General features: G+C 35.2%; 1 protein-coding gene across 2 annotated transcripts in view; it reads left to right on the top strand.

Moving 5' to 3' along the window:
- The window catches only part of SEC24A (SEC24 homolog A, COPII coat complex component), a 74,420-nt gene that overhangs the window by 24,089 nt on the left and 23,453 nt on the right, over nt 1-26,878 (top strand). Inside the window, exons 2-15 of one of the 2 annotated variants that reach the window (XM_040240079.1) lie at nt 920-1,402; nt 5,953-6,123; nt 8,057-8,134; nt 8,685-8,851; nt 9,115-9,287; nt 10,223-10,325; nt 11,422-11,548; nt 13,169-13,278; nt 16,972-17,084; nt 18,419-18,537; nt 22,622-22,677; nt 23,772-23,978; nt 25,245-25,365; nt 25,672-25,830. In XM_040240079.1, coding sequence (XP_040096013.1) covers nt 920-1,402; nt 5,953-6,123; nt 8,057-8,134; nt 8,685-8,851; nt 9,115-9,287; nt 10,223-10,325; nt 11,422-11,548; nt 13,169-13,278; nt 16,972-17,084; nt 18,419-18,537; nt 22,622-22,677; nt 23,772-23,978; nt 25,245-25,365; nt 25,672-25,830 — 2,187 coding nt within the window. Of the gene's footprint in view, nt 1-919; nt 1,403-5,952; nt 6,124-8,056; nt 8,135-8,684; nt 8,852-9,114; nt 9,288-10,222; nt 10,326-11,421; nt 11,549-13,168; nt 13,279-16,971; nt 17,085-18,418; nt 18,538-22,621; nt 22,678-23,050; nt 23,751-23,771; nt 23,979-25,244; nt 25,366-25,671; nt 25,831-26,878 lie in introns of those variants that run through there. The other variant, XM_040240080.1, reaches the window with a different exon arrangement.

The raw sequence follows: 26,878 nt of genomic DNA, 5'->3' as shown, positions 1-26,878 counted from the left end.
GAACACGTGTAAACCCATGGGTGATTCATATCAGTGTATGGCAAAAACCACTACAGTATTATAAAGTAATTAGCCTCCAACTAAAATAAATAAATTTAAAAATAGATAAATATATAAAATATCTTTATCACCCCCAAAAAGAAACCCCATACCCATTAGCGGTTACTACCTATTCCCTCTTCCAGCTGTTGTAACCACAAATCTACCTCTGTGTCTTTGGGTTTTCCTGTTCTGGACATTTTATATAAATGATTTGTGCAGCGTATGGTCTTTTGTGAGTAGTGCCTTTCACTTAGTATAACGTCTTCAAGGTTCATCTGTGTTACAGCATGCCATCAGTACTTCATTCCTTTTTATGACCAAGTAATAGTCCATTGTATAGTTATGCCCCTTTTGTTTATCTTCAGCAGTTAGTGGACATTTGGATGTTTCTCCTTTTGGGCTATTAAAAATAATAATATTGTCAACATTTGTCTACAAGTTTTTATGGAGACCAAGAGTGGAATTGCTGAGTTATATGATATCTCTGTTTAACATTTTGAAGAACTGCCAGATTGCTTTCCAATGCACTTGCACTGTTTTACGTTTCCACTTGCAAAGTATGAGGGTTCCAGTTTTTCCACATCTTTGTCAATGTTTGTTATTTGCCATCGTCTTTTTTTTAACCATCCTAGTGTTAAGTGGTATCTCATTGTAGTTTTGATTTGCACTTCTCTTATGACTAATAATGTTGAACATTTTGCCATTTGTTTTTGTCTTTGGAAGTATATTTGAATACTATTTAAAGCTTTTGCTCATTTTTAATTAGGTTATTTGTCTTTTTGTTGTTCAGTTGTAAGAGTACCATATATTTTACTAAATTTTTTTAAGTATTGCTTTGTTTGTTTGTAAGACTAATTTTTCCTGCTCTTATTGGAAGGTCCTGTCCAGAATGCCCTGATGTCTTCACAAGTGTCAGTGAGCCAAGGGTATAATTCTCAGCTTCCAGGATCCTACCCTCATCTAATACCAGCAAAGACTTTGAATCCAGTCTCCGGACAGTCTAACTCTGGTGGTTCCCAGACTGTTTCCCTATTAAGTAATTATCAGAGACCTGGACAAGCTCTTTATGGACCACCTGTGGCTTCTCATCCGGTGACACCTTCACTCTGTAGTGCTCCTAGTCCCCAGGTGCCACTGCCTACTTCTCAGAACCCAGCTGCTACACCAGTGCCTTCTGGTAGCTTTCTTCCGGGAGCCAGTGCACCATCCCCTTCGAATTGGCAGTATAACTATTTGTCACAGACAAACCACTGTCCTCGTGCGTCATCCCAACCAACCGTGACTGCGAATACAAATTTGATGAGCCCTCAGTGTGTTTCTTCTGGAGATTCTTCACTTCAAAACAACTTCATAAAATCAGGTAGAGTTCTTATAGGAGTGCTAGAAATGGGAAAATTTTGCTTATTTTAAATGTTTAAATTACTATTTCAGTCTTAAAATCATATGGAAGACTTTATCACTGTTTTTTTTGATCACTGTTAATCTTTAGATTATTTCTGTAACTTTTGGGTTAAAATCATGATTGTTTCTGCTTTGCTTCTTTCCTTTGAAGGTATTATCTGAGTTTCTTTGGGTCACCTGTGATATTTTAGGATTTCAGGTATATGTGCAGAATCACTTCCTTGAGGACTGGCCAGTACTTAAATTAGCAAGGTTCCATCTTGTATTCTAGGGAAGCTCAATCCCTGTGGTCTCTCTTTGAACTTGATCTAAGGGTTGGCTTATCTATTTGTTAAGGCACAGACAATTTTTGACTCCAGAAATCCAAGAATCCTGGAGGGGCAGTGAAAACAGACTTACTTTTGGAGTGAGGAGTACTATTGAGCACATCTGTGGTCAGAAAGCCATGCACAGAGGTTTATCCCTGTGTTTTTTCCCTAAGGTTTTATAACTTTAGTTCCTACGTTTAGGTGTTTGATCAGTTTTGAGTTAATTTTTGTACATGGTGTTTTTAGTGAAAGTTGCTCAGTCATGTTCGACTCCTTGTGACTCCATGGACTGTAGAGTCCTTGGAATTCTCCAGGCCAGAATACTGAAGTGGGTAGCCTTTCCCTTTTCCAGGGGATCTTCCCAACCCAGGGATCGAACTCAGGTCTCCTGCATTGCAGGTGGATTCTTTACCAACTGAGCCACAAGGGAAGCCCAAGAATACTGGAATGGGTAGCCTATCCCTTCTTCAGAAGATGTTCCCAACCCAGGGATCGAACCCAGGTCTCCTGCATTGTAGGTGGATTCTTTACCAGCTGAGCCACATGGGAAGCCCAAGAATACTGGAATGGGTAGCCTATCCCTTCTTCAAGGGATCTTCCCTACCCAGGAATTGAACCAGGGTCTCCTGAAATGCAGGCAGATTCTTTACCAACTGAGCTATCAGGGAAGCCCATATGGTGTTAGTAGGTAGGGATTTAACTTTATTCTTGTGCATGTGGATATATAGTTGTTCTAGGACTTTTTAATGGAAAGTGTGTTCTTCCTCCCGTCGAATAATCTTGGCACCCTTGTTGAAAATAAGGGTTATGTTGATCATAAATGTAAGATTTATTTCTGGACTTTGAATTCTGTTCCATTGATCTGTGTGTCTATTTTTATACTGTTACCAAACATCTTGATTACTGTAGCTTTATGGAAAGCTTTGAGTTTGGAAATATTGACTCCTCCGACTATTTTTTTTTCCCAAGATTGTTCTGTCTGTCCTCAGTCCCTTGCATTTCCTTAAGAATTTTAGGATCAGCTTGTAAATGTTTGGGAAAAAAAAAAGATAGCTGTGATTTTGATAGAGATTGTGCTGAATCTGTACATCAATTTGGGAAGAAAGCTATGTATTCTTAGACTCACTTTGATCATTAAATCTTTTTAACCTCATTGTTTGGTCATATATGGTTCAATAGTAGGTTCATTTAACCATTTCACTATTCCTTTTTTTTTTTTTTAACTATTCCTTTTTTGCTATTAATTCAGATTCTGTATTGGGATCTGCAGATTGATTCTGTTCAGCACACATCCTCAAGGAAATGAACTAGTAAAAGTTTTCAAGTGAAATGGTATTATCAGTTGTTACCTTTTTATGTTAATATGTATTTCTGCATCTAGATACTACATGTACTTCATGCATTTTATAGTTTGTTAGCTGCTGAATCTATTTTTCTTAGCCTCTTGATTAGCCACTAACCTTGGTGAAAGCATTTTGGTCTTGTAAAGATTAAGGGTGCTTCTAGAAACTTGGTTTCTTTGGAGAGATCTTCTGACCCATCATTGTTAGAACCAAAATCCTTCTGATTACTTGTATTCTAATTTATTTGACACTATGAGTGAGCATTAATCATTTGAAATTAATAACATTCACTTTATTATTAAGAATTGTAGATAACATTTATTGAATATTTGTTATTTTCCAGCATTTTACCAAACTTGAATGTGTGTTTTCTTATTTAATTTTTATAGCAGTATGTTTTACAGATAAGAAATATAAGGCTTGAATAATTTGCCCAAAGCCACAGAAAATAGGTTAGGAAAAAGTACTATTTAAAAACTGTTTGGGGGACTTCCCTGGTGGTCTAGTGGCTAACACTCCATGTCCCTAGTGCAGGGGACCCACATTTAATCCTTGGTCAGGGAACTACGTCCCACATACCACAATTAAAGATCTCACATGCTACAACTAAGACCCAATGCAGCCAAATAAATAAATATTAAAAATAAATAAATAAATAAAAACTATTTGGAAGTAAGTGTAGCCTCTCATTAAAAAGCATGTGATCAATAATATGAAATTTTTTTTGGCTATAACAGAAGGAAGACCACCCTGAGGTGTCCCCAGGTAGAGCACCTTGATTATAGCACAGATGTGGTGACAGAGATGTAAGGAAATGCCAAAATTTAGGAAGGTTTCTGTGTAAAAGAAGCATATGACTGCTAAAAGAACTATATGACTGCTCTTCTCTTTTCTTAACGAGACCTCAAAAAATTCCCCATTTTTACCTCTGCTTTTTCATCATTGTTGGTAGGTGCCTGATTGTCTGATCTCAAAATTGTATCTAAGTTATGTAAAATATATAGTTCACATATTAAAATTCTCTAACTTTTTCTTTTCTTATAGGCCACCTTTTAGCATGTAATTAGTTTTAGAGATCTCAGGAGCCAGATTCTGAAACTCTAGCTATTGGTGTTCTAAATAAGGGTCATTCAGCTTGAAAAAATAATGTCTATTTTATGAAACGTAGCTTATTCTGGATTCAACAGTATTCCTCTTAAGCTGTGAAAAATCTCAATAAGCTCACATGTATTTTGTTAAACATTAGGTTGTTATATCTTTGTAGCCAGATGTATCATACATTCTTGTTCATGCTGAGTTGGAAATGTACCTTGCCCTTTTGTTCCTTTGACTGGCCTCTATTCTTCGATAAGGGAGTTCTATGGCAGTAATCTTTATCTTCACTTTTGACAACAGGGCACTGACTAGTCTTGTTGGAAGATCATTTTTCAGTTTGGTTCCTGAGTTGGGAACATCCCCTGGAGAAGGGAATGGCTACCCACTCCAGCATTCTTGCTTGGTGAAACCCATGGACAGAGGAGGCTGGCGGGCTCCAGTCCATGGGGTCACAAAGAGTTGGACATGACTGAAGCGACTTAGCACTGGAGAATTCAACAATGTTGAAGAGACACTGAAAATTTTCATATTTGGTGTCCTTATTCCTTCAATTTTACAAAACACAGATAGAATACATTAAATTCAGAGGTTAAAAAAGTATTATAATGAAAAATTAAATCACATGTATTTAATCAGTAGTATTTTATCAACTTTGTAGACTATTGCTCCTTTTTGGCAAATGAGAAGTTGGTTGTGGGTTTTGGAACTTTCCATATCACACAGAATTTCCTCAAGAGTAGAACTTACTATCCTAATAGAAAATTGGTGAAATTGAGGCAGTGAGATACTGGTAGGTACAAGGACAAATGCCATGATGTCTTTTAGTTTAGTTTGATGGATACTTTTAAGCATCTTGGATAGCAGTGTTTCATAAGGTTTATACATAAACTTTGGATCATTTCCTGATTTTTAAGCCTAGGGAGTATTCTTAATATAGGATGTAAGTCATTATTGAAAGTAACCTGCTTTTAATTATTACTAGGTAAACACTAAACAGTGTATACATTTATTATCTAATATTAACAGGTTATACCCCCAATAAAAATGAAGCAAAATGAAATAAAACTTGGAGAATTTAGGATAACCAGAATACTTCGTAGTTTTAGAAAGCTAACTCTAACCCTAATTGATGGTAATCGAATGGGCTATATTGATAAGTACTCCATAAAATTTTATTTGTGTTAATTTCTACTGCAATACTTGACATGGCCTGTTGAAGCTCTGTGACCAGTTAATGAAAAATTAAGCAATAAACAGGGCATTGTGTCTACTCTATAAGTGATTTGATCCTGACTTTATATTGTTTTAACAATTAGCAGGTAAGAATTATGGTGGCCTCCCAGGTGGCTCAGTGGTAAAGAATTTGCCTGCCAGTGAAGGAGACACAGGAGACTCAGGTTCGATTCCTCTGTTGGAAAGATCCCCTGGAGTAGGAAATGGCAACCCACTCCAGTATTCTTGCCTAGAGAATTCCATAAACTACAGTCTATAGGATTATAAAGAGTGACACAACTGAGCGACTGAGTGTGCGTGTGCACACACACACACACATACACACACAAGAATTATGGTAGGAGAGATTTGGAAATGTGTAAAGTATGCATATAAAATTAGACAGTCAATCTGGGAAGTTAACTTATTTGTAGTAACTTGTGGTTTATAATGAAAATATAAATTTGGAAGTTATATAGATTTGGTAAAAGGCTGTTTTGGCCTTTTTCTTAAGTTCTTAAGTGACGTGTGAAAAACCATTGTTTCCATAGGGTCTGCACTGCCCTTAGCGAATCCACCTCTGCCTACTACTTTTCAACCAGGAGCTCCTCTTGGCCCCCCTCCAACTGGAGGACCACCTCCAGTGAGGGCCCTTACTCCTCAGAAATTGACACCTAGAACTGTGCCCCAGCCCTCATTTAATTCAACTAGCAACCAAGAAGGTAAGCAAGACAAAAACCAAGTCAAGTCCTAAAGTTTTGACTCAGGGTGAAAGGATTAATATTATTTGAATTCTGTGCATTCAAGCCATATTTTTTCAGAAAGTCTGGTTGTTTTGGTTTGAGATGCCCCTTAGGAATTTAGGGTTTAAAAAAATTACTCAGTTTTCCTTTTCTCTATTCTGGGCTGTGGACTAGCCTTTGGGATCACTGTTAACTTTTTTTGTTACTGTGCAGATTTTAAAAATCATAAGTCACGTATCTCTTGGTAGAGGGAAGTGAGAGGGAGACTTTTGCTTTTCTGAACATGATGTTGAAGCTATATTTTTAATACATCGGCTCTTTTTCGTGGAAGCAGGTTTTTGATTGCCACTGTTACTGTTAACAAACTGCCACTGTTAACAAACATTTATAAGCCTAAATAAAAAGTAAAATGTAAAAACATTTTCATGTTTTATAGATTTAAACCATTCTCTTCAGATGTAACTTTAAAATACAACTTTATTAACTTAAAATGTTTTGTAAAGTAAGAAATTGAATTTTAGGTATAATATAACCATTGTAACAAGATTGGAAATAGGAAAACAGATGAAGAGGGGGGAAGAGCCACTGCCCATATTCTATGACTCAGTACAATCAATATTATCATTTTTGTACTTTCTTCTACCATTTCCTTTTTTTAGTATTGTTAGTAGGGAAAAAAACTGACCTGTGTATAATTTGAAAAGGATCGTGTTAACAATGAGTAACAAAATGGTTACTTTGTGTCTCACATGATAATTTTGAAAATCAAGCTAGAATAAGTATTTAAACTTTTAGCCAACTAAAAATATGCTCAGGGCTTTCCTGGTGGCTCAGTGGTAAAGAATCCACCTGCCAGTGCAGCAGACATGGGTTTGATCTCTTGGCTGGAAAGATCCCACATTCCACACAGCAACCAAACCTGAGCACCACAACTACTGAGCCTGTGCTCTAGAGCACAGGAACTGCAACTACTGAGCCCGCATGCCACAGTTATTGAAGCCCACACACCCTAGAGCCCATTTGCTGCAAAAGAGTAGCCACTGCAATGAGAGGCCCTCACATAGCACCTGGAGAGTAGCCCCTGCTTGCTGCAGTTAGAGAAAAACCTGTGCAGTAACTAAGACCCAGCACAGCCAAAAGTAAATAAATAAAATAAAAATATGTTCAGTGTTTTTGTTTGTTTCTATAAGATTACCAAGATTTTCTATTAATACATCAACTCATGGGTTAAGTCCTGGTGGTCTTGAAAATTGGAAAGGAGTTACTAACTTTATTGAAGTCATTAAACTTATCTATTTGGTATTAAAATGACTGTTAAAAGTTAACACATTTATTTGTAGGTGCTAGAGGTGATGCTGTTCACTGATTTGATTTCTTCTATACCTGAATTAGAGCTAATAAATTTTAGTGATAAATTATTATTATTAGTTTAGTTTGCTGGACTAAAGCAGTTGTTCTAATCACTATATATCACTTTAAAGTTAATTCTAGATTCTACTCTGTTCTGTATTTTGTTAAAGGTTTTTACCCTCCTAAATAGTGTATCTCATCCTTGTTTATCCTCATTCTTAAATGGTATTGATTTCGGTGACTTGGTGTAGTGTGTACTGCTCCTTAGAAGTTTTTAATGCTGCTCTTGCAACTGGTAGAACTTTCAGATTGTATATAATTTTATAAACTCCACAAAGTACCATTCTTTTTAGAGGTTTATAAAGTTATTTGAAGCTTTTATATATTTTGTATATTTAGAATCTTATATTGTTTGAAAATTTTATTTCAACATGTGACATTTCCTGGGATGTGGTTTAAGCTATTTGTCATTTGGAACATTGTCATAAAATACTAGATCAGATCTTGCAGAAATTGTAATACTGGTCCTAATTTAAATATTGTTAATAAACTTCCTCCTTAGGTACTATATCAAATACCAAAAATGGATCTATGGTGGTTCACAATAATTATGATGAAATTGAAGGCGGTGGCTTCTTGGGTGAGATGCTATGAAAGTTTTTTTAAAATATGTTCCTGATAGAAAACAGAAGAAAACTTAATAATTAGGTCGTGCAATGGTATCTCCTGTTAGCATTTTCTGTCTCTATGGATTTAGAATTTTTGTTAGGTTCCCTCCCTGCCCCCTGCTTTAGAATTGGGATTATGGGCTTTATTATTATAATGTTATGACTATAGAATACTTTTATCAGTTAGATCTATTTAAGTTTATCCATTTGAACATTTATTATATTTCAGTTAAAGTTGTTTTGAATTAAAATTTTAGTCTGAATACAATGTTTAGTACATGGCATGAGAGTAAATTAAGTATACTAAACATAACCTTTGTGTGTTTATAGCTATAGACCACATTAGCTAGATTTTAATCATTGCTCTTTCTTTGTTACTAGTGTTTGTTTTATTTTACAAAATTGATGAGTTAAAGTATTAAGTTACACAAAGGATTTTGGAGTTACAAATTTAATGTATCTATGTGTTGATTTAAAGTACTTTGGAGTGTAAAATAGAACTTAAAGTTACCTTGTTTCTAGCAACATCACAGCCTACTAATAAGAATCCCACAATGAGCCGAAGTGTTGGATATTCATATCCCTCCTTACCACCTGGTTATCAGAACACACCACCACCTAGTACAACAGGAACAGGAATACCACCCTCTTCCTTGAATTACCCAAGTGGTCCACAGGCTTTTACTCAGGTATACTTTTTTTTAATAACCTGTATTCTGCTTTTTGATTTAAACTATATTCACCTGAAAGCATTTTATGAAGGTACAATGAAAATTTTTTACCAAATTAGAATGATAATGAATATTTCATAAGACTTTTGTCCTGTTATATGTCTCCAGAACCAAAAAAATTGACCAGGAAATCGAGATTACAGTTTTGTTATTAATATATGCGTCTCTTTTCAATGGAAGACATTGTAAAGGCTACTTAATGTGAAGTTATATTTCTTTAGACTCCTTTAGGTGCTAATCATTTAACTGCAAGTATGAGTGGATTAAGCCTACATACAGAGGGGCTAAGAGTTATCAATCTTCTTCAAGAAAGAAACATGCTTCCATCGACACCTTTGCAGCCTCCGGTTCCAAATTTGCATGAAGATATCCAGAAGCTGAACTGTAACCCAGAGTAAGGCTTCAAACAGTACTTCTTATTGAATCTGACATTTTACTTGTTCTAAAAGGCTTCTAGATTTTTTTTGAGCTTCATGTATTTTGAGCAAGCTATGCAGGTGTCTAAATTTATGAAAGTAGTCTGCATGCACAAAACAGTACTTTGTTAGTTGCTTACTTGATATTTGAAATGTTCTAAGTAAAGAAATAAGGTTGTAATGCCTGATCTGATAGTTGCTCTTATCAACCTTAATGGGACTATGATATTCATTATCATTATGGTGGCTCTTGTATTTTCAGAGTCCGAAATGTGGAGATTTGATTCTATATAATCCTTTATTTGCTATTATTTTAAATTATTTTTCATAGCAAACATAATTATAGTACGCTTTTCTCTTCTAAATTTGGTTGTGAGTTTAAGTTCATGAAGTTTTTAAGATATGAAGACTTTCTGATAAATTGAATTTGTTATTTTTAAACAGTCTTTTTAGAACCTAATACAAAACTGAGCTTTCAGGTAATACACATAACTTTACATTTGGGTTCAGTTCAGTTCAGTCGCTCAGTCATGTCCGACTCTCTGCGACCCCATGAACTGCAGCATGCCAGGCCTCCCTGTCCATCACCAACTCCTGGAGTTCACTCAAACTCAAGTCCATCGAGTCTGTGTAATTCCAGTGCAATCTAGATTTATATAAAGAAAAAATAAGTCCTTTGATAGTCCAGAGTGTCTTATGCACAAGCTGAGAAGAAACTGTTTTGTTATATAAAATGTATTCTTTCTGAATAGGATTTAAATATTTAAAAGGATAAAATTTGTGAGAGCCTGTTGAAATACTTCATTTATAATCTGATCCAGTATTACAATGTGTACCTTTTAAATCTTCTGAAAATTTTTTGTTCCAAACTAGTCATAGTAATAACTGATACATGATTTTTACTTTGATATAGGTTATTTCGCTGTACACTGACTAGCATTCCTCAGACTCAGGCCTTACTGAATAAAGCCAAACTTCCTTTGGGACTGCTGCTTCATCCTTTTAAAGACCTTGTGGTATGTTTTATTAGTGAAAGTAAATGTGGAAAATTATCTTAGTGGTAAGGAATCTTTTACAATAATGCAAGAATTTTGTTTGAGCTGTCTTTAGGAATTTGACCATTGACAAATTCCTTTATTTGTATTTCAGTTAAAAAGATTATTATCAAACACTTTTACAATGAGATAAAATAGACATATTGTTGAAGAATTCAGGAGGTACTGAGTAGGATAGATGTACTGAAGAAAATAAGTGAACCATAGTATTTTTTTTAAGTTGTAAATTGTTTACCCTTTAAAATGCTTTACCCATTCTCCCAGTTCTTCTATTCTTGGAGTAAAGTCTATTGCTTTGAGAAACTGTTTCTCAAAAAAGGAAGAAAAACGAAAAAGGCCTTCTACTTTTGTCCTAAGGCTTTAGAACCTTGACATATGACCACGTACATTTGAGATAATCAGTACATAAGTGAAGTGACTTTCCCATAACCAACCTCCTTTTGGTAATAGGATTGTATTTCCTTTATTGATTTTTGATTTTAAGACTTTAGATCTTCTAATATGTAGGATAAACTTTAAATAGCATAATTGCCAAGTCAAATAAAACATTTAAATATGATTTAAACCATAACTTACTTTGTGATAGTTTGTTTATGAGAACTTAGTAGCTTGTTAATGTAACATGAAGAAACTTCTTAATAATTTAATTGATTTTTTTTTTAGAATGTTGATCGATCCTTCACCATTCATCTCAGAAATACATTGTAAATTTACTATATTGAGTTTGCAGTGTCAACTTTTTTCAAATCAATTTTTATTGGAGTATAGTTGCTTTACAGTGTTGTGTATGCAGTATAAACTTTTAATGAGAAAATAAATACTGTTTAAAAGGCAAAATTTAATGAGAATAGTCTTGGGGAAAATCACTAGAGTTTAAAAATCAATACATGTCAACTACATAATATTTTGTGTGGCAGGTTGGACACATTTTTTTACCCTAGTTTTTCCTCCAAAATTATAATATTGCAACAGTTGTATGGATTAATTGCATTACCCTTAGACATGATGATTGCTGTCTTTAATAAATTAGTTGTGGGTTTGTTTTTTTTTTTTCCAGCAATTGCCTGTGGTTACCTCTAGTACAATTGTGAGATGCCGTTCATGCAGGACATACATCAACCCTTTTGTCAGCTTTCTTGATCAAAGGAGATGGAAATGTAACTTATGTTACCGAGTTAATGATGGTATGTTTTTTTAATCAATATTATTGTATTCATTGTAGGGAAATCGGATAATATAAATGTAAAGTTGAAAAAGCAAAAACAATAAAAAAAAACTTCCTCTCTTATTTATGTGTAATCCTTCCACTCATATATAACTTCTTTTTACTTTTTTCTAGGCATTTATACTTATATATAAATGATTACACATTTCTTAAGCAAAAAAATATGGTAATATTACTTTGATACCACTTTTTTACATTTATTATATTGGGCATATAATAAATGGCATATTTCATGGTATTATTTAAGCCTATAATTTAAGAAATATTTTTATTTAGAAATTGTCCCATGCCTTTTCTCTCGAGTGAAAGAAAATAAGTCCACAGAATAGCTGCCATTAGCTTCATTCACTGCTGTATGAAGGGAGGTGGGCAGTGCTAGAAGGTTAGTTGAATGTAGTTTTTTCAGTAATTGATGAGGAGGAGATATCCTTCAGTAACTGTTTCACTATTTATATATTGAGAAATATCACCTAACTAACAGCATTCTATTAGGATTAGAGAAGGAAAAAGGGCATGCTGATATCCACATTGAAAATTAAGTTTTCAGTTTTTCTAAAAATCTATTTAGAAGGAGATTTCATTAAGCATTGGGAAATAGAGAGCTTCTGAGATTTTTGAAAACCACTTTTACTGTTTGTATTTTTAGAGTAGAAGAAAATGAGGGTAGAAAAAGAGCATTCTTTTTACTCTGTAATAATTCAGAAAATACCTGTATGTATAGTGTTTAGTACACCTTTAAAATCTTACATATATGTGCTTTGGTATATGAAGTTAAATTGTAATAAAAGTTGAAGTCACTTTCATATGCAGCCCAGAGCATTTCATGAACTATAGCTTACCTTTCAGCATATATTGGGATTTGAATTTTTAAGCAGTTATTGAGAAGACAGATGCAATGATAATTTAGAAAATATTGGAACACTAGTGTTATATAAGCAGAAGGCAGCTGATATTCCATAGAGGTCTTAATAACTTTTGAAACTCACCATGCCCCATACCCTGATAACCCTAGAAATACTTTGAAGTATTTTTGCTGTAGCTTTCCAGGGGCAACCAGTCTGTAAACGGCGTCAAATGTTAATATCTTTTTACCACTGTGAAATTTAAGACAAAGTTTAGTCTTGCATTTAAGAAAATAATTATCACCTAATGAGTTTTTATCATCCTGTTAAACTATTTTAGGAAAGCAGCTTTCCAGGAATTAAGAGAAAAAGGGTATTAGAAAATAGGAAAAGTCATAGTACTTGTAATTATAAAAGCAAAACATACTTATTGCTATTCATTATGGAGAGAAATTGAATGGAACTCAAAAACAAAGTATATTTAACCCAGACTTCCCTGGCAGTCCAGTGGTTAAGACTCTGTGGTTCCATTGCAGGGGGAGCAGGTTCAATCCCTGATTGGGATCCTGCACGCCTCACAGCATGGCCAAGTTAAGAAAAAAAAAGTGCATTTAGCTTTTAATATTTAGTTTATATTGAATTATATATGAATCCCTAAATTAAGAAAACAGCCAAATGCAAGTTGTATTAAACGTAATCCTTTCAGTTTTAACACTGTATGTTGTTAATTCACGTAGTTCCTGAAGAATTCATGTACAACCCTTTGACCAGAGTCTATGGAGAACCTCACAGAAGACCTGAAGTTCAAAATGCTACAATTGAGTTTATGGCTCCTTCAGAATACATGGTAAAGTTTCACTTTTTATATAGCATACATTTTTCATAATACTGGGTTTTAAATATACCATATAGTTCTTTAATAAAATTTTATATTTTTAATTTATAAAAGTTATCCTGTTCATTATAAACATAGTTAATTTGTATATAAGGGTAAGGTTGGAAAGTAAAAGTGTATGTGAAGTTCTGTTTATGTTTCTTGGGTATCCATTCAGAAATCTGCAATAGAATCTTGGGGTCATACTAATACACTTTTAGGTCTCTCCTAGTTTTTTGCTATTATAAATAATATGTGATGTGTATCCTCTTGTAAGTACTTATACGTACACTTGTGTGAGCATCTGAGTTCTTGCATCTGAAAAGATAATAATAATGCCTAATGTTTATTAGTACTCTCCATTTTACAGAGCACATGTATCTTTTTGATCATCACAAACAACTCTTAGTTAAGCACTGTTCATCCTGTTTTTATTTTAGTGTATTTTTATGGGATAGTCTCTATCTGGTCAATTGGGGCCATTTTAGTATAGAAATTATGAGGACTCAGTCTGTTTTCACCACATGGAAATTTCAGTATAGAAAACGTTTTTGTGACACTTAAATGGCTGTTAATAGCTTTCTTTATGTAGCTGTGCTTTTGTTGAGTTAAAGCCAAAAAATCAGAAGCATTTATTTTTTTTAATTGGCTTTCCTCCGTTTCTTTACCCCTTAGCTTTTGTAAAAATGGCTTCCTTTAAATTTGGAAACTTGCCTAGGTCTGCAAGAGATGTTGCTTCTTCCAGACTCACTTCTTGGACAGCAGATTCTATGAATTTGGCAAGTGATATGTGCAAAAAAATATAAAGTATACTAGACATCAAGTTCTGAGTGTGATTATTTTATGCTTTTTATTGAATTGAAGGCAAATATTTGAGCTTGGAAGTTTAAAATATACTTGTACATTTTTCTGCAATTTAAAAAATATACTTGTACATTTTTCTGCAAGTTTAAAATATACTTGTACATTTTTCTGCAACTGGTTGAAATGTGTTGGTTAAATAACCAGCTCAAGTTGACTTGATTTGTCATTTTCAGAACTGTAATTTCTCTAAATTGTGAAATATGATGAAAGCCTATGAAACATGAATATATGTTACCAAGTAATCATAATACCACTGTTTCACCACCCAGGTCAAGAAATTGAACATTGCCAATACTCTCAAGAGATTTTCTTTTTAAAAAATATTTATTAATTAGGTTGGTGAAAAAATAATTATGATTCCAGACCCTGAATTTTAAATCATTTTAACTAGTCTCAACCAGCTCTTTATTAATAAAAATAGGAACTGCTACAACACATTTTTGTCAACAAGAAATAAGTTTGTTTATTCCTGTGGCATAAAAATCGATGCTTCAGGATTCAGCGAACTCTTGGAAAGCATTTTCTGCCTCCTGCTGGTTGTGGAAGTGTTTTCCCTGCAAAAAGTTGTTAAGATACTTGAAGGAGTGGTAGTTGGTTGGTGAGAGGTCAGGTGAATATGGCAGATGAGGCAAAAACTTTGTGGCCTAATTTGTTCAACTTTTGAGATGTTGATTGTGTGACAGGTGGTTGGGCATTGTTGTGAAGAATTAGGTCCTTTCTGTTGACCAATGCTGGCTGCAGGTGTTGCAGTTTTCAGTGTATCTCATCGATTTGCTGAGCATACTTCTCAGATCTAATGGTTTTATTGCAATTCAGAAAGCTGTAGTGGATCAGACTGGCAGCAGACTACCAAATAGTGACCAGGACCCTTTATTTGGTACAAGTTTGGCTTTGGGAAGTGCTTTGGAGCTTCTTCTAGGTCCAGCCATTGAACTGATAGTTGCTGGTTGTTGTATACAATCCACTTTTCGTCTCAAGTCACAATCCGATTGAGAAATGGTTCGTGTTTGCTGCATGGAATAAGAGAAGATGACACTTCAAAATGATAGCCTCTTTGATTTCCAGTCAGCTCATGAGGGCACCCACTTATTGAGCTTCTTCACCTTTCGAGTTTGCTTCAAATGCCAAATGACCATAGAATGGTCGACACTGAGCTCTTGGGCAACTTCTTGTGTAGCTGTAAGAGGATCAGCTTTGATGATTGCTCTCAGTTGGTTGTTGTCAACTTTCAGTGGTTGGCCACTGTGCTCCTTATCTTCAAGGCTCTCATCTCTTTTGCAAAACATCTTGAACCACTACTGCACTGTTCATTAGCAGTTTCTTGGCCAAATGTATTGTTGATGTTGTGAGTTGTCTCTGTTGCTTTATGACCCGTTTTGAACTCCAATAAGAAAATTGCGTGAATTCGCTTTTTGTCTAGTAACAATTTCCATAGTCTAAAATACATACAAAATTAACAAGTAATAATTTATTAGCAAAAAATATAAAGCAAGAAATGTGCACAAGAAATGTGCAAATGATGTGTAACATAATCACATTTACTTAAAAATTTTTCCAATATCAAATGGCAAAGTTCAACAATGCAAAACTGTATTTACTTTTATACCAACCTAATGACACCACCCTTATGGCAGAAACTGAAGAGGAGCTAAAAGGCCTCTTGATGAAAGTGAAAGAGGAGAGCGAAAAAGTTGGCTTAAAGCTCAACATTCAGAAAACTAAGATCATGGCATCCAGTCCCATCACTTCATGGGAAATAGACAGGGAAACAGTGTCAGACTTTATTTTGGGGGGCTCCAAAATCACTGCAGATGGTGACTGCCGCCATGAAATTAAAAGACGCTTACTCCTTGGAAGAAAAGTTATGACCAACCTAGATAGCATATTGAAAAGCAGAGACATTACTTTGCCGACTAAGGTCTGTCTAGTCAAGGCTATGGTTTTTCCAGTGGTCATGTATGGATGTGAGAGTTGGACTGTGAAGAAGGCTGAGCGCCAAACAATTGATGCTTTTGAACTGTGGTATTGGAGAAGACTCTTGAGAGTCCCTTGGACTGCAAGGAGATCCAACCAGTCCATTCTGAAGGATATCAGCCCTGGGATTTCTTTGGAAAAAATGATGCTGAAGCTGAAACTCCAGTACTTTGGGCACCTGATGAGAAGAGTTGACTCATTGGAAAAGACTCTGATGCTGGGAGGGATGGGGGGTAGGAGGAGAAAGGGACGACAGAGGATGAGATGGCTGGATGGCATCACCGACTCGATGGACATGAGTCTGAGTGAACTCTGGGAGATGGTGATGAACAGGGAGGCCTGGCGTGCTGCGATTCATGGGGTCGCAAAGAGTTGGACACGACTGAGCGACTGAACTGAACTGAACTGAATATCTGGCTACACCAGCTATTAGTTGCATCATGCAGGCTCTTTTAGTTCTGGCATGTGGGATCTAGTTCCCTGACTGGAAATTGAACCCTGGACCCCTGCATTGAGAGCACAGAGTCATAGTCATTGGACCACCAGGGAGGTCCCCTAAAAGCTTTCTGATTATATGTATTCTCCTTCCTGTCCTAGAAAAAACACTCTTCTGACAAATGACAATCATATTCTCATTTTCCTTTTTCTAAGTATGCATCTGAAAAAAACTTCTTTCTATATTATTTTCTTCATCTATTATTATTATAGTCTCCACTTGATCTGTAAATAAGGTTTATCTTATTGTTTTGCTATATGTAGACATGACAAATGATAAATTTAAATTAAATCCTGTTAACTGTATTTAATGAGATCCTTTTTCTCCTTCAGTTACGGCCACCTCAACCTCCAGTGTACCTCTTTGTTTTTGATGTGTCTCACAATGCAGTTGAAACTGGATACTTGAATTCAGTTTGCCAGAGTTTGTTAGACAATCTGGATTTGTAAGTATCTTAACTGGTTAATTTAGAAACAGTGTTTGTATTAATAAAATGAATAAGTAGTTCCAAAATATATTTTAAAAGCTATGTAATTATGTTCTAAAAGTCCACTTAAATCCATAGTTAACTTTAGGTCTCCCTTTCTCTGAGAAATACTAGTTTATTTTTATTCTTTTATTATGGAAAAATTTCAAGGATGTGGTAAATAGAAAGAATATAGTGAAGTTCCAGGCACTTAGCCTCAGGTTCAGTATTTTTAGCATTCAGCTGTTCTTGCTTCATCTACCCCTGCCCCTGCTTTTTCCCCTAGAGTATTTTAATGCAAATCTCAATCAGTATATCATTTTACCTAAAAATACGTGGAATTATTTTTAAGCCTAACTAAATTATGAGAATGACATCAAACAAAATTAGCAGTAATTCCATAATATGATATAATATCCAGTTCAATTTTTGTTCCTGGTTGTCTCAAGAATGTTTTTTATTGTGGGTTTGTTGGAAAAAGAATCTAAACAGTGTCTACACATTACATTTGCTGGTCATCTCTCTTAAGCCTCTTAAAACAACTGTACTTTAAATGGTTCTTACATGCTTAGTATAACCCATGAAAGCTAGCATGACCTTTCAGTGTAATGAAATATTCTTGTGCTCTTGTATGGTAAGGAAGAATGTTCAGGAACAAATCTCATCAGAAATGGACTAACTCCCTCAGCTTGGTTGCAGGCATTTTTGTTCTTACCGGCATTTGTGCTTTTAATATTGTAGGTTGTGTATAAGAATTGTTTGTTGATGAGAGGGTTCACTTACTTACCCAAGAATGAATACTAGTTTGTTTTTCCCCTTGTAAAACTAAGGTGTACATAGTTAAGTTCTTTAAAATGTCTTTTTGCTGATCTTCTTAAATGAATGCATTAAGCAGTATAAAAATAAATTTAAGCAATTAAAAAAAAGATGCAGTATGTAAATTACATTTTAGAGTTGGTATGTGATAATTTTTTGAAGTCTTTTTTATAAGTTAAAATCATCTACAGACTTCCGTGTATACTTTCTGTTGTTTTTTATGTGTCATTTCCTAAGTGATTAATATAGCTTTATATAGGTATAATGAGTTTTGGACTGCTATATTACTGCTTGGTTTTGTTGGTTATTTGGGTTATGTGTAATGTTTTCTTTGGAGTAGTATGTATTTCCATGGTGATTAAACACTGCATGGATTAAAAACATTTTTGTTGGGACATTTTCCACACGATAGAAGCAAATGTTTATATGTAACTCTTTGCAGATATTTTAGGTATAATATAAAACTTTATAAAATATTCTTCTGAATTTGTTTTTAGGCTTCCTGGCAACACCAGGACAAAAATTGGCTTCATAACATTTGATAGTACAATCCACTTCTACAGTCTTCAAGAAGGTCTCTCTCAACCTCAGATGCTAATAGTTTCAGATATTGAAGGTATATATTATATACTTAATGAACTGAGGAAATTTTAGTTTTAGAAATGTTTCATGATTGTTCAGCCAATTCAGATCACTTGGTATGATTCTACTATATTGAGGAAAACTTTTGAGTATATAGTGACAAGATTTTTGGACTTGTGAGAGTTTTTCAGTCCAAGTTCTTACTTTATAGAAGAGGAAACAGAATTATGGAGGTAAAGTGAATTCTGAACAAGGTAACAAAAACAAGTTAATGTTAAATCTCATTCAGGAAGTATTTGAGGGCCAGTGGAACAGAATAGAAGCCCAGAAATAAGCCTTCACATATATGGTAACTATTTTTGATAAGGATATCAAGACCATTCAGTGGGGAAAAGACAGTCTTTTTTAACAAATGGTTCAGAGAAAACTGAGCATGCAAAAGAATGAAGTTAGACCCTTATCTTCAACCATATTAAAACTCAGTGGATCAAAGACCTAAACTTAAGAACTGAAACTATAAGAAAACAGTGGAAAATCTTCATGACATTAGGTTTGGCAGTGATTTCCTGGATATGACACTAAGAGCAGAAGCAACAAAAGAAAAAAATAAATAAATTGGACTTGATCACTGTTAAAAACTTTTGTACATGAAAGAAAACTATCAAGACAGTAAAAAGAAGTACAGAAGTACGGAGAAAACACATGTATATGCAAATTATACATAAGATGAAGGATTAATAAAAGAGCTGCTAATGGCTCAGACGGTAAAGAATCTGCCTGCAATGCAGGAGACCTGGGTTCAGTCCCTTGGTTGGGAAGATCCCCAGAGAAGGGAATGACAACCCACTCCAGTATTCTTGCCTGGAGAATTCCATGGACAGAGGAGCCTGGTGGGCTACAATCCATGGGGTTGCAAAGAGTTGGACATGACTGAATGACTAACAAACATACATACAACTCAGCAATAAATAAACCACAACTCAAAAATGGACAAAGAACTTGAGTAGACAGTTCTCCAAAGAAGATGTACAAATGGTCAATAAATATACAAAAAAATGCTCAACATCATTAGTCATTAGAGAAATACAAATCAAAATCACAAGGAGATACCACTTAACATCCATTGGAATAGCTATTATTTTTAAAAATGGAAAATAACAAGGGCTGGTAAGGATGTGGAAATTTTGGACCTGTTGTATATTGCTGGTGGGAATGTAAAATGGTTCAGTGCTATGGAAAACAATTTGTACACCTAAAAATGGTTAAGGTGAGGATTTTCCTGGTTGTCCAGTTGTTAAGAATCCATCTGCTAATGCAGGGGACATTGGTCCAGGAAGTTAAAACTTGCCGTGGGGCAGCTAAGCCCATGTGCCACAACTACTGAGCCCACGCTCTGGAGCCCATGAGCCCACTTGCTACTAAAGCTTGAGTACCCTAGAGCTTGTGCTCTACAACAGGAAAAGCCTCTGCAATGAGAAGCCCGAGCACCACAACTAGAGAGTAACCCTGACTCGCCGCAACCAGAGAAAGCCTGTGCAGCCAAAAATAAAATTAAGTAAATAAATGAAAATTTAAAAAAGAATGACAAAAATTTTTATATGGTTATGGTGATAAATTTTGTATATTATATGTATTTATCACAGTTTAAGAAATTAACTCCAAATGGATCATAAACTGAATATGAGACTGAAACTATAAAACTTAGAAAAAAACATAGAGGTGTCTTTGTGACCTTGAATTAGGCAGTGATTTCTTAGATATAACACGAAAAGCACAAACGACAAAAAAGAAAATAGGTAAGTTGGGCTTCTTAAAAATTAAAATCTTGGGTAAGCAATAAGGTCCTACTGTGTAGCACAAGGAACTATATTTAATATTCTATGATAAACCATAATGGAAAAGAATATATATTTGTATAACTGAGTCACTTTGCTGTACAGCAGAAATTAGGACAACATTGTAAATCAACTATACTTCAATAAAATAAAAAAATGAAAATGTTTTTAAAAACTAAAGCTTTTTGTGTTTCAAAAGGATACCATCATGAAAGTGAAGACACCCACAGAATGAGAAAAAATATTTGCAAGTCATATATCTCATCAAAATATATATCTAGATCATGCAAGGAACTTCTACAACTTAATAAAAAAGACAACCTAATTAATTAAAAAGTGGGCAAAGAATTTGAATAGCCTTGTCTTTGTGGTACACCATATTCAACATTCTGTCTATGCAGTTGGCTGATAAGCCCTTGAAAAGATGCTCATATCATGAGTTACCAGGGAAATGCAAATAAAAACCACAAAGAAATGCCATATCACAACAGTTTAAAAAAAAATCTCAAAACCAGAATTTTCTGATACTCTGAGCATGTCTGAATAACTGGTTAAGTTCCATGAGTATTGGTTTTGGGATTACAAATTTTAATAAATAGGTAAGTTCACAACTATAAAATTATGAATTATGAGAATTGGCTGTACATCTTTAAAATGCAATAGATGAATAGACCCCCTCTTCTGTCCTGGTTGTTCCAGATCTCATAACAGAGCAGCCAAGTCAGTCTTTCCCCTTTCCCTTATCTATTCATATTTCTCCAACTACATATTTGGCATAAAATAAAATCACATATCAGGTGATTCTGATAATGGGCCAAGTTGTGAATTTACTGATATGGTTCAGCCTCTCAATTTTATACAAGAGCTGATGAATATCCCTTGCTGGGTGTCACATAGCAAAATATTTTTTAAAGGACAATAGCAAGTTTTTGCAAGGATGTGGAGAAATTGGACCCCTCATTCACTAGTAGTAGGAATGAAAGATGGTGCTGCCATTAGGGAAAACATTTTGTCAGTTCCTCTAGAAGTTAAACATAGAGTTAACCATATAACCCAGCAATTTTACTTAATAGGAAAGCAACTATATTTCAATTTTTTAAATTGTTAATATGAATTATTAAAAATAGTACAGAACATGAATGTTTTCTAACAACTTAGTCAAGAAGTGGTAACAACCCAACATAAATAAAATGTAGGATATCCATAGAATGAAATGTTGTTACTCAGCAGTAAAAAACAACATGGGTGAACCTTGAAAATGTTAGGCTAAGAGGAAGAAGCCAGTCACAAAGGACCTCATAGTGTGACTCCGTTATTATAAAATGTCCAGAATAGACCTGTTCAGAGACCAGAAGACTACAGGCTGCCTAGAGCTGTGGGAGTTGGTAGGGAAGTGAGGAGTGACTGTTAATCAGTGTGGGGTTCCCTTTTGCAATGATGAAAAGGATCTAGAATTAGATAGTGGTGACAGTTGTACAACTCTGTGCGTATAGTAAAAAGATCACTGAAGTGTATCTTCTGCACAAGTAAATTTCATGGTGTGTGAATTATATTTCAAAACTTTTATTACAATCTTAATTTTAAAGAAAAAAACAGACAGATTTTTTTATATGATAGTTAAATGTTTGATGTTTCAAATTATCTGTTGGTATTATTTTTATAAGAATTATGATGAGCCTTATTTTTGTAATTTTGTAATGAAAAACTACAAAAATGTAAAAATTGAGACCCCCCCTCAAAATACTCCATCACCACCTACATTTTCCTTCCAGTTTGCTTCCTTTCAGAAAAGGGTATTTAATACATAAGCAAGAATAAATTAGAATGTTGGAAAACTCCTCTGATGTGGCCATTTAGCATACCTTGCAATTTACTTGATTTTATAGCCCTGAGTAGGATAGTGGTCGTCTTTGTGAGAAAGTATCCACTTTATGAATGATAGAGTTGTTAGTTGGATGTATTACTTCTATTTCAAGACAGAATTTTTGTGTGTCTTCTTAATAAAGTTTTTTTTTTAATGCCAAGAGTGTTTCTTTGACTGCTTTTGGGGCTAAGCAGGAATTCTAAGGAAGGATTCTAAATTGTCTTAATCTAAGAAGCAAAGTACTTGTACAAACCTTACAGAGCGCTTGTGGTAACTTTTTGAACATAGGTAGACATTGCTGTGAAAGTAGAGAATATGGCTTTTCTCTAAGTGTGGGGGGGTGGTTAATTATATCAGTGTTATATATTTAGGACATCTGTGATAGTTGTTTTGTTTAAAAGAAATATTTATTTTTTCAGATGTTTTTATACCTATGCCGGAGAACTTATTAGTAAATTTAAATGAAAGTAAAGAGGTAAGGGACACTTTCCTATCTGACATGTTTAATTGAAATGTTGAAGGAATGTATTTTTTAAATGAACTTTATGTAGAATTTTGCTTCTTTCTGTGACATTTCTAGGATGTGTAGCATTTTATATTTGCAATTAGTTAAAATTCATCAGATGAACAGCTTTTGAGTTTGCCCTTGAACTGATTGCTTTTAAGTTTACTATATCAGTTTGTGATAGGATAGAAGATAAGTCTGTTCCATTAAGGAGGATAAGATGCAGGAAAACCTGCCTTGCCAGCCATTTGGGAAACTGGGAGGGTTGCTGAGATAAGCTTCTGGTCACTACGTAGAAGCACTTTAGGCTGCTTTCAGTGCCCTTTGCTTTTCTGATTCACAGAGTGTCATTGAGGTCAGTTCAGAAGAAACTCTTATTACCTGCCTGGAAATTGCCATGACATAATACAGTGAGAGGTGAACAGAATGTGTCTGAAGGGGGGATGTTGTCTACCCTGTACATGCATATATGCCATAGGGGTAACATTTTAACTAGCAAGTCTATGGTCTCAGCTGTTGGCAATGGTGACTTTGCCGTAGTGCAAAGTATTTTTTCCCATTAACTCTCTTTATTTGTACAACCTAACCTGAAGAGGTAGTTTTTTTGTTTTGTTTTTCTTTTGTAGTAATATCATTAGTTGGCAAATTTACTGGCTATCTTAGATTTTGCAATAGGGAAGAGTTAAATACACTTTGGAACCGAAAAGAATAAAGTGTATAGAGGTGATTGCGAAGGCCATATTTCATGGCATTTAAATATGTCAAATCTCTAAACTGTGATGGTTCTTTTGGATATATTTTGGACTTATAGTCTTGCTGGACTACTGCATGTGCAAGAACTGTAAGGCCCCAATTTTGATTTGTCTTGCTTGCCAATTTATAATGTTGACTTAAAATGGCTTTCTTGTCATTTGACCAACTTCATTGTTTACTGTACCGTCTGTAGATTCTCTGACCATCATCATGACTCAGTGTCCTGTCTGTTGTATCACTTACTGACTTATTGTGGAAAAAAAATTTTTTTTATTGTAACACTCTTGAGTTTTCTTGCTTTATTTTACAAGCTTGTCCAAGATTTACTGAAAACTTTGCCGCAAATGTTCACCAAGACCTTGGAGACTCAGAGTGCCTTGGGTCCAGCTCTTCAGGCTGCCTTTAAGTTGATGTCCCCAACTGGTGGTCGAATGTCTGTTTTTCAAACACAACTCCCAACTCTTGGGGTGGGAGCCCTGAAACCTCGAGAGGAACCCAACCAAAGGTCATCTGCTAAGGTTAGAAAGTCATCAAGTGTATGATAAGATTTATGCTGGTGTTTTGTCCCTTTGACTATAGAGATTATTTTAAGTTTATTTTTCAGTTATGAAGAACAGGGAATATAAGGAAATGAATAATCATTTCTGTTTTATGTAGTCATTTCTATTTCATTATTTTCTATCTGATTCACTCTTACCTTACGTTAGATCTTTAGCAGACCACTAGCAAATTTGTGTGTAGCTTCCCAGGTGGCTCAGCAGTAAAAGAATCCGCCTGCCAGTGCAGGAGATGTGGATTCATTGTGGGTCAGGGAGATCCCCTAGAGAAGGAATGGCAGCCCACTACAGTATTCTTCTCTGGGAAATCCTATGGATAGAGGAGCCTGGTGGGCTGTGGTCCATGGGGTCACAAAGAGTTGGACACGATTTAGCAACTAAGTAGCAGCAGCAATGGCACCTGCCTTTGATGAGCAAGTCAGGGAAACTAAGAGAATATGCTTGCTAGGGACAAGGTAGACCCTGTGTGATGAGTAAAATTAGTCATGGTTTGTTATATTGACTGTCGTGAATTGTTTTTGAGCACCTTGTGTGTATAAACTAATTTTAAGACACATATTTCTCAAAAGATGAGAATGTGGCCGTATACTGTAATGATTAAAGGTGTCAGCTTTGGAATAAGTCTGCCTAAGTTTCATTGCTTTTTAAATGTGTGAGCTTGAATAGTTACTTAATTACTTTGCCCTCTGTTTCCTTATATTTATAAAGTGAAAGTATCAATTGTACTTATCTCTTATGATAGATGAAAAGTATTACATATGAATTGTTTAGAAGTTCCAGCATTAAGCATTTAAAAGAGTATCAAAATAAGTATAATTTTTATAAAGGTATATTCCTTTTTAAAAGTAAAGCAAACTAGAAAATTCTTAAGCAGGGCATGTTTCTTACTGAAAAAAAGAAAATATTACAAAACATAAAGGATTTTATAGAATGTTTAAAGATAATTGTTTACCCTCAGTATATATGGGGGGTGTGTGTGTGTGTGCGCTCAGTCACTCAATCATGTCCAACTCTTTGCAGCTCCATGGACAGTACCCTGCCAGGCTCTTATCCATGGGATTTTCCCAGCAAGTGGAGTGGGTTGCCATTTCCTCCTCCAGGGGCTCTTCCTGATGCAGGGGTTGAACCTCCATCTCTGGTGTCACTTCAGTGGCATGTATGAAACGATATATAAATTTTATGACAATTTAATGATTTAAAATGTTTTCTCTTTGTAATTATTAATAGGAAATTCACTTGACACCATCAACTGACTTCTATAAGAAATTAGCCTTGGACTGTTCTGGTCAGCAGGTGGCTGTTGACTTATTCCTTCTCAGTGGACAGTATTCTGATTTGGCTTCTCTGGGTAAGTTCTTCCTTGTGATTATTTTTCCAGGTGAAAGTCAAAATGGAATTTTTATGATGATATAGATGACAAAGTGAAGGAATTCTTACCCCCTTGGGAAGTCAGTTTAGTTTATAATTAACCTGGTAGTCTTCTTCTCTGAACATTTATAATAGAGAAATGTCTATATTACTATTTAAAGGAACGAATTCTTTTTTGACAATGTCTTGGAAGGTAAAGAAAGGTCAGTTCAAGTGCTTGTAGTTACTTTGTATTAGTAATAGTAGGTAATGGTAGAATTTAAAAGGATTATGTGTTCTCTTTCAGGTTGTATTTCTCGGTATTCAGCAGGTAGTGTCTATTATTATCCCTCTTACCACCATCAACACAACCCAGTCCAAGTACAGAAATTGCAGAAGGAACTACAGAGATACCTCACTCGGAAGATTGGCTTTGAGGCAGTCATGAGGATTCGGTGTACCAAAGGTGTGGGCACTTTTTTTTTAAACATTTACGAAGGCATAAATGGAGTTTTGCTTTACATTATCTTTATCTTTGGCTGTTCTGGGTCTGTATTGCTGCGCTTGGGCTTCTTTTGCTTGTGGCAAGCAGGGGTTACTCCTTGTTGCAGTGCACGCGCTTCTCGTTGTGGTGGCTTCTCTTGTTGCAGAGCACAGGCTCCAGGTGCCCAGGGCTTCAGTAGTTGCGGCTTGCACGTTCTAAATGCCGCCTCAGTAGTTATGGCTCACGGGCTTAGCTGCTCCATGGCATGTAGGGTCTTCCCAGCCCAGGAGTTGAACTGGTATCCCCTGCATTTGCAAGTGGATTGTTAATCACGGGACTACCAGGGAAGTCCATCTTTTTTCATTTTCTTAATGGTACCCTTTGAGGCCAATTATTTTTAATTTTGGTGATGTCCCATTAATCATCTTTTTTCATTTTTCATTTGTACTTTTGGTATCATAGGTAGCTCAGTTGGTAAAGAATCCACTTACCATGCAGGAGACCCTGGTTCGATTTTTAGGCTGGGACGATCTGCTGGAGAAGGGATAGGCTACCCTTACTCCAATATTCTTGGCCTTCCCTGGTGGCTCAGCTGATAAAGAATCCATCTGCATTCGGGAGATTGGGTTTGATGCCTGGGTTGGGAAGATCCCCTGGAGAAGGGAATGGCTACCCACTCCAGTATCTGGCCTGGAGAATTCCATGGACTATAGTCAATGGGGTCACAAAGAGTCAGTCACGACTGAGAGGCTTTCAGTTTCACATCATAACAGTAAACCAGTGACTGCTTCATCCAGAATCATGAACATTTATACATATGTTGTCTTCTAAGATTTTTATAGTTATAATTCTCATATTTAAGTCTTTGATTTATTTTTAGTTAGTTTTTGTTTTTGATGAGGTAGGTGTTTGACTTCATACTTTTGCATGTAGATATAGTTGTCCCAGCACCATTTATTAAAAAATACCGTTCTCTCCTTATTGAATTGTCTTGTCGTCTGTGTCCATTTGTTGAAAATTAGTTGATCAT

Source organism: Oryx dammah, unplaced genomic scaffold (assembly GCF_014754425.2).
Source record: "Oryx dammah isolate SB20612 unplaced genomic scaffold, SCBI_Odam_1.1 HiC_scaffold_5, whole genome shotgun sequence".
In the NCBI taxonomy this organism is placed as follows: domain Eukaryota; kingdom Metazoa; phylum Chordata; class Mammalia; order Artiodactyla; family Bovidae; genus Oryx; species Oryx dammah.
The sequence above is the reverse complement of the archived record's forward strand: the minus strand, read 5'-3'. Positions and strand labels throughout refer to the sequence as shown.